This window comes from Gymnoscopelus microlampas (assembly GCF_963454915.1).
Source record: "Gymnoscopelus microlampas genome assembly, chromosome: 22".
Classification (NCBI taxonomy): Eukaryota; Metazoa; Chordata; class Actinopteri; order Myctophiformes; family Myctophidae; genus Gymnoscopelus; species Gymnoscopelus microlampas.
Window position 1 is genome coordinate 46502003 of NC_139959.1, and position 7500 is coordinate 46509502.

The window sequence follows — 7500 nt, forward strand, 5'->3', positions numbered from 1 at the left end:
AACAGTGTGGCCCCCAACTCCAAATTATTTTGCAGTTGTGGCCCCCTGCCTAATCTAGTTGAATACCTGCTGTCTCTCTCTCTGAACAGGTGTGTGTGTTCTGCCGTCGTCTGGGAGCGTCGCTGCGTTGCCGGGAGACGGGCTGTGGGCGGAGCTACCACTTCCCCTGCGCCGTTGCCGCGGGAACGAACCAAGACTGGAGCCAGAGGCTCACACACTGTACCAGACACACACACACAGGTACACACACACACACACACACACACACACACACAGGTACGCACACACACACACACACACACACACCACACACACACACACACACACACACACACACACACACACACACACACACACACATTCCCTGGATGCCAGAGCAGAACCTCTGGGTCAAGTCGTTTCACACGGGCCTGTTATAGCGCCACCAGGAGGCTGATTTTGGCAAAACACTTTTTTGTTGACAGTACTCCTACAGATTGTGTCCAAACGTCACGCACATCAGTACACAGTGGCCCTCATTTATCACACATCAGTACACACTGGCCCTCATGTATCACACATCAGTACACACTGGCCCTCATTTATCACACATCAGTACACACTGGCCCTCATTTATCACACATCAGTACACAGTGGCCCTCATTTATCACACATCAGTACACACTGGCCCTCATTTATCACACATCAGTACACAGTGGCCCTCATTTATCACACATCAGTACACACACTGGCCCTCATTTATCACACATCAGTACACACTGGCCCTCATTTATCACACATCAGTACACAGTGGCCCTCATTTATCACACATCAGTACACACTGGCCCTCATTTATCACACATCAGTACACAGTGGCCCTCATTTATCACACATCAGTACACACTGGCCCTCATTTATCACACATCAGTACACACTGGCCCTCATTTATCACACATCAGTACACACTGGCCCTCATTTATCACACATCAGTACACACTGGCCCTCATTTATCACACATCAGTACACACTGGCCCTCATTTATCACACATAAGTACACACACTGGCCCTCATTTATCACACATCAGTACACACTGGCCCTCATTTATCACACATCAGTACACACTGGCCCTCATTTATCACACATCAGTACACAGTGGCCCTCATTTATCACACATCAGTACACACTGGCCCTCATTTATCACACATCAGTACACAGTGGCCCTCATTTATCACACATCAGTACACAGTGGCCCTCATTTATCACACATCAGTACACACTGGCCCTCATTTATCACACATCAGTACACACTGGCCCTCATTTATCACACATCAGTACACACTGGCCCTCATTTATCACACATAAGTACACACACTGGCCCTCATTTATCACACATCAGTACACACTGGCCCTCATTTATCACACATCAGTACACAGTGGCCCTCATTTATCACACATCAGTACACACACTGGCCCTCATTTATCACACATCAGTACACACACTGGCCCTCATTTATCACACATCAGTACACACTGGCCCTCATTTATCACACATCAGTACACAGTGGCCCTCATTTATCACACATCAGTACACACTGGCCCTCATTTATCACACATCAGTACACACTGGCCCTCATTTATCACACATCAGTACACACTGGCCCTCATTTATCACACATCAGTACACAGTGGCCCTCATTTATCACACATCAGTACACACACTGGCCCTCATTTATCACACATCAGTACACACTGGCCCTCATTTATCACACATCAGTACACAGTGGCCCTCATTTATCACACATCAGTACACACTGGCCCTCATTTATCACACATCAGTACACAGTGGCCCTCATTTATCACACATCAGTACACACTGGCCCTCATTTATCACACATCAGTACACACTGGCCCTCATTTATCACACATCAGTACACACACTGGCCCTCATTTATCACACATCAGTACACACTGGCCCTCATTTATCACACATCAGTACACACACTGGCCCTCATTTATCACACATCAGTACACACACTGGCCCTCATTTATCACACATCAGTACACACTGGCCCTCATTTATCACACATCAGTACACAGTGGCCCTCATTTATCACACATCAGTACACACTGGCCCTCATTTATCACACATCAGTACACACTGGCCCTCATTTATCACACATCAGTACACACTGGCCCTCATTTATCACACATCAGTACACACTGGCCCTCATTTATCACACATCAGTACACACTGGCCCTCATTTATCACACATCAGTACACAGTGGCCCTCATTTATCACACATCAGTACACACTGGCCCTCATTTATCACACATCAGTACACAGTGGCCCTCATTTATCACACATCAGTACACACTGGCCCTCATTTATCACACATCAGTACACAGTGGCCCTCATTTATCACACATCAGTACACACTGGCCCTCATTTATCACACATCAGTACACACTGGCCCTCATTTATCACACATCAGTACACACTGGCCCTCATTTATCACACATCAGTACACAGTGGCCCTCATTTATCACACATCAGTACACACTGGCCCTCATTTATCACACATCAGTACACACTGGCCCTCATTTATCACACATCAGTACACACTGGCCCTCATTTATCACACATCAGTACACACTGGCCCTCATTTATCACACATCAGTACACAGTGGCCCTCATTTATCACACATCAGTACACAGTGGCCCTCATTTATCACACATCAGTACACACTGGCCCTCATTTATCACACATCAGTACACACTGGCCCTCATTTATCACACATCAGTACACACTGGCCCTCATTTATCACACATCAGTACACACTGGCCCTCATTTATCACACATCAGTACACAGTGGCCCTCATTTATCACACATCAGTACACAGTGGCCCTCATTTATCACACATCAGTACACACTGGCCCTCATTTATCACACATCAGTACACACTGGCCCTCATTTATCACACATCAGTACACACTGGCCCTCATTTATCAACGCAGTGTATAAACCGTCGTATATTTTTCCATATATTCGGCCGTACACCAACGTCGAAGTCACATTTTTGGTGGAAAAAGTACTCAAATTCTTTACTTAAGTAAAAGTACCAATACTGCAATATAAAAATATTCAGTTACAAGTAAAAGTCAAGAATAAAAAATTGACTTGAGTAAAAGCACAAAAGTATTGGCATCAAAATGTACTTAAAGTACCAAAAGTAAAAGTACTAAATATTGGAAAATAGCAGATCTACAAGCTCACAACGCGTCGCGATGCGACGCGTTGTGAGCTTGTAGATCTGCTATTTTCAAACAGCCTAGGTATAAAATAGGGCTGAAGTGGTTAATGTATGTTTTATAATGTAATAATTTACATCTGAAAAGTAACTAGTAACTAAAGTTTTCAAATAATTGTAATGGAGTGAAAGTACAATATTTGCCTCTGAGATGTAGTGGAGTAGAAGTAAAAGTACTGGAAATTGGAAATACTCAAGTAAAGTACAAATACCTCAAAATGTTACTTAAGTACAGTACTTAAGTAAATGTACTTAGTTACTTTCCACCACTGGTACACAGTGGCCCTCATTTATCAACGCAGTGTATAAACCGTCGTATATTTTTCCATATATTCGGCCGTGCACCAACGTGGAAGTCACATTTATCAAAGGATCCTAAACAGCTGATCCGAGCGGACATCAGGTCGGGGCGTTGATAAATCTCACGTCTGAAACCGAGCGTCATTTAAATCAGTGGTTCTCAAACTTGTTCATGTCAAGGACCCCCAAATTGACTCTTATTACCCCACGGACCCCCATTTGAAAAGATAAGCCAGGGACCCCAATAAGAGAAGGTTTTTTACGGCTCTATAGCAGTGATTCTCAACCATTTTAATTTCAAGGACCCCCAGTTTGACATGCATTAGGGCTACGGACCCCCATTTAATGACATTTATATCTCTGGGACCCCAATTCATATCGTAAAATCAATGTTAATTTAACTCTGAGGGTGTACAAATGGAACCAAATGGACCCGTTAGGGTCCATTTGGTTCCATTTGTACACTCTCAGAGTTACAGACCCATAAGGGTCCATTTGGTTCCATTTGTACACTCTCAGAGTTACAGACCCATAAGGGTCCATTTGGTTCCTTTCCATCATTTAGCTGGGGACCCCCTGGAACCCCCTCAAGTACCCCTGGGGGTCCCCGGACCCCACTTTGAGAACCAATGATTTAAATAACACGCCCTTAAAATATTCTCAAAACGCCCCGATTTTACGACATGAAGACGAACCAGAATACGACCAAAGACGTGAAAAGCCAATAAGAAATAGTTTCCCCCGATCGCCTCGTCGCACACGCACACGCCCCTCTCTCTCTCTCTCACACACTCACACACACACACGCGCCCGCTTGTGTTTTTCATGTCATCCGCAGCGGTATCTTTGTCACTTAGGCTCGTAGCCTATATGAATGACATATTATGATAACAATCACATCGCCATGAATGGAATACGTTTGTATATTGATTGATGTACTTTATTTAGTAAGACATGAGAACAGTACATGACAGTACATGACAGTACATGGAAGTACAAATTCCCAATACAAGGTCTACTAAACTGGAAGACTCATTAAGCACTGAGCTTGTTTAAGATGAGATCCCCATGCACACAAATCATGATGACATATAAGAGACAGACAGATATACACACTACTATACAGAATGTCATACGATCAGTTTGTATATTAATGTATTTACCCCATACCGAGCAGTGCGCGTTCAAATTACACTAAAATAAAGCAGTCAGACTCGGCCAGGCTGCAGTGATTCCGTGCCGCCACGTTAATACGAGATTGGAGCGTCGGGTTTATATCCTTAACCCAGCCAGGTTGTGTAGCCTACATAACTCTCTATGACATAACGCCATAACATGGGACAAGCTACTGTAAGTTTGTAGTCCATGAAATGATCGTCGGGAGTCCCGAAAATGCGCTCGCATGAAGCGCTGTATATTTTTAAAATAGCAGATCTACAAGCTCACAACGCGTCGCGTTGTGAGCTTGCAGATCTGCTATTTTGAAATAGCCAATGCAACCGAATGACTGTTAAAGCAGTTTGTTTAAATTACTTTATAAAATGTTATATTTTCACTACACGCACAGATACACGTACATATTTTCTGTACACTACATGTACAGAGTGTACAAATGGAACCAAATGGACCCTAACGGGTCCATTTGGTTCCATTTGTACACTCTCAGAGTTACATTAACATTGATTCGACAATATAAATTGGGGTCCCAGGTATAGAAATGCCATTAAATGGGGGTCCGTAGCCTCTAATGCATGTCAAACTGGGGGTCCATGAAATTAAAACGGTTGAGAATCACTGCTAGAGAGCCGTCAAAATCTTCTCTCATGGGGGGTCCCTGGCTTATCTTTTCAAATGGGGGTCCGCGGGCTAACAAGTGTCAATTTGGGGGTCCTTGACATGAAAAAGTTTGAGAACCACAGTCCCTAGAGGCCAAGAAAAACCTTTGACCTTCATTTTTCACCTCTCCCTTTTATAGCGCCACTAGCCTTTTATAGCGCCACTAGCCTTTTATAGCGCCACTAGCCTTTTATAGCGCCACTAGCCTTTTGTAGCGCCACTAGCCTTTTGTAGCGCCACTAGCCTTTTGTAGCGCCACTAGCCTTTTGTAGCGCCACTAGCCTTTTATAGCGCCACTAGCCTTTTATAGCGCCACTAGCCTTTTATAGCGCCACTAGCCTCTTATAGCGCCACTAGCCTCTTATAGCGCCACTAGCCTCTTATAGCGCCACTAGCCTTTTATAGCGCCACCAGCCTTTTATAGCGCCACTAGCCTCTTATAGCGCCACTAGCCTCTTATAGCGCCACTAGCCTCTTATAGCGCCACTAGCCTTTTATAGCGCCACCAGCCTTTTATAGCGCCACTAGCCTCTTATAGCGCCACTAGCCTCTTATAGCGCCACTAGCCTCTTATAGCGCCACTAGCCTTTTATAGCGCCACTAGCCTTTTATAGTGCCACTAGCCTTTTATAGCGTCACTAGCCTTTTATAGCGCCACTAGCCTTTTATAGCGCCACTAGCCTTTTATAGCGCCACTAGCCTTTTATAGCGCCACTAGCCTTTTATAGCGCCACTAGCCTTTTATAGCGCCACTAGCCTTTTATAGCGCCACCAGCCTTTTATAGCGCCACTAGCCTTTTATAGCGCCACTAGCCTTTTATAGCGCCACTAGCCTTTTATAGCGCCACTAGCCTTTTATAGCGCCACTAGCCTTTTATAGCGCCACCAGCCTTTTATAGCGCCACTAGCCTTTTATAGCGCCACTAGCCTTTTATAGCGCCACTAGCCTTTTATAGCGCCACTAGCCTTTTATAGCGCCACTAGCCTTTTATAGCGCCACCAGCCTTTTATAGCGCCACTAGCCTTTTATAGCGCCACTAGCCTTTTATAGCGCCACCAGGAGGCCTTACGTATAAAACTAATATTTTGATAAATTACTCCTTCAGATTTTATCCACATTTCATGGCAATTGGTCACATGATCTCTATAGTCATGTGATCACGTGATCTCTATAGTCATGTGATCACGTGATCTCTATAGTCATGTGATCACATGATCTAATGAACAGTTCAGTAAGACTCTTTAATGTACTCTGTGTGTGTGTGTGTGTGTGTGTGTGTGTGTGTGTGTGTGTGTGTGTGTGTGTGTGTGTGTGTGTGCGTGTAGCTGTGTGTGTGTTGTGTTCCAGGGCGGGTGATGTCGGCGGTCAGCTGACGTGTTGTTGCTGCGGTGACCGTTACCACGGCGACTGTCTGAGCCCCGCCGCGGCCGTTACCATGGCGAGGAGAGCCGGGTGGGCGTGTCCTCGGTGTCGCCGCTGTCACAACTGCAGGTACGCGCGCACACGCGCACACACACACACACACACACACACACACACACACACACACACACACACACACAGACACACACACACACACACACACACACACACACACACACACACACACACACACACACACACACACACACACACACATAGACACAGCTACACACGCGCACAAAGACACACACACACACACACACACACACACACACACACACACACACACACACACACACACACACACACACACACACACACACACACACACACACACTTTCACCATCCATTGAAGATGTGTAATAATCATTTAACCCATTGAGACCTGAAGCCGATTCTACATGTCTCCTAAATCTCAACAGTTTTCTGAAAAAACGTATGTTTCTATATCAGTGGTGCTCAATCTTTATCATGTCAAGGACCCCCAAAATTATGTGTATTTGGCCGCGGACCCCCATCAAAATATCTTGTTCCAGGGACCCCCCAGAAGCAAAGATTTGAGTTAAAAAATGTTCGCTTTAAAAAAAATATATATATATTCAGAAGATTTGCACACATTTTCACGATTTTTCAAAAATAGCAGATCTACA

General features: G+C 44.8%; 1 protein-coding gene across 1 annotated transcript in view; it reads left to right on the top strand.

The window, feature by feature from the left end:
- LOC311038684 (histone-lysine N-methyltransferase 2C-like) overlaps positions 1–7500 on the top strand; it is a gene marked incomplete at its 5' end in the record, with an annotated part of 190283 nt that overhangs the window by 19379 nt on the left and 163404 nt on the right. Inside the window, 2 exon segments of the mRNA XM_084048252.1 lie at positions 90–240; positions 6754–6919. Of these exon segments, the coding sequence (XP_083904378.1) occupies positions 90–240; positions 6754–6919 (317 nt within the window).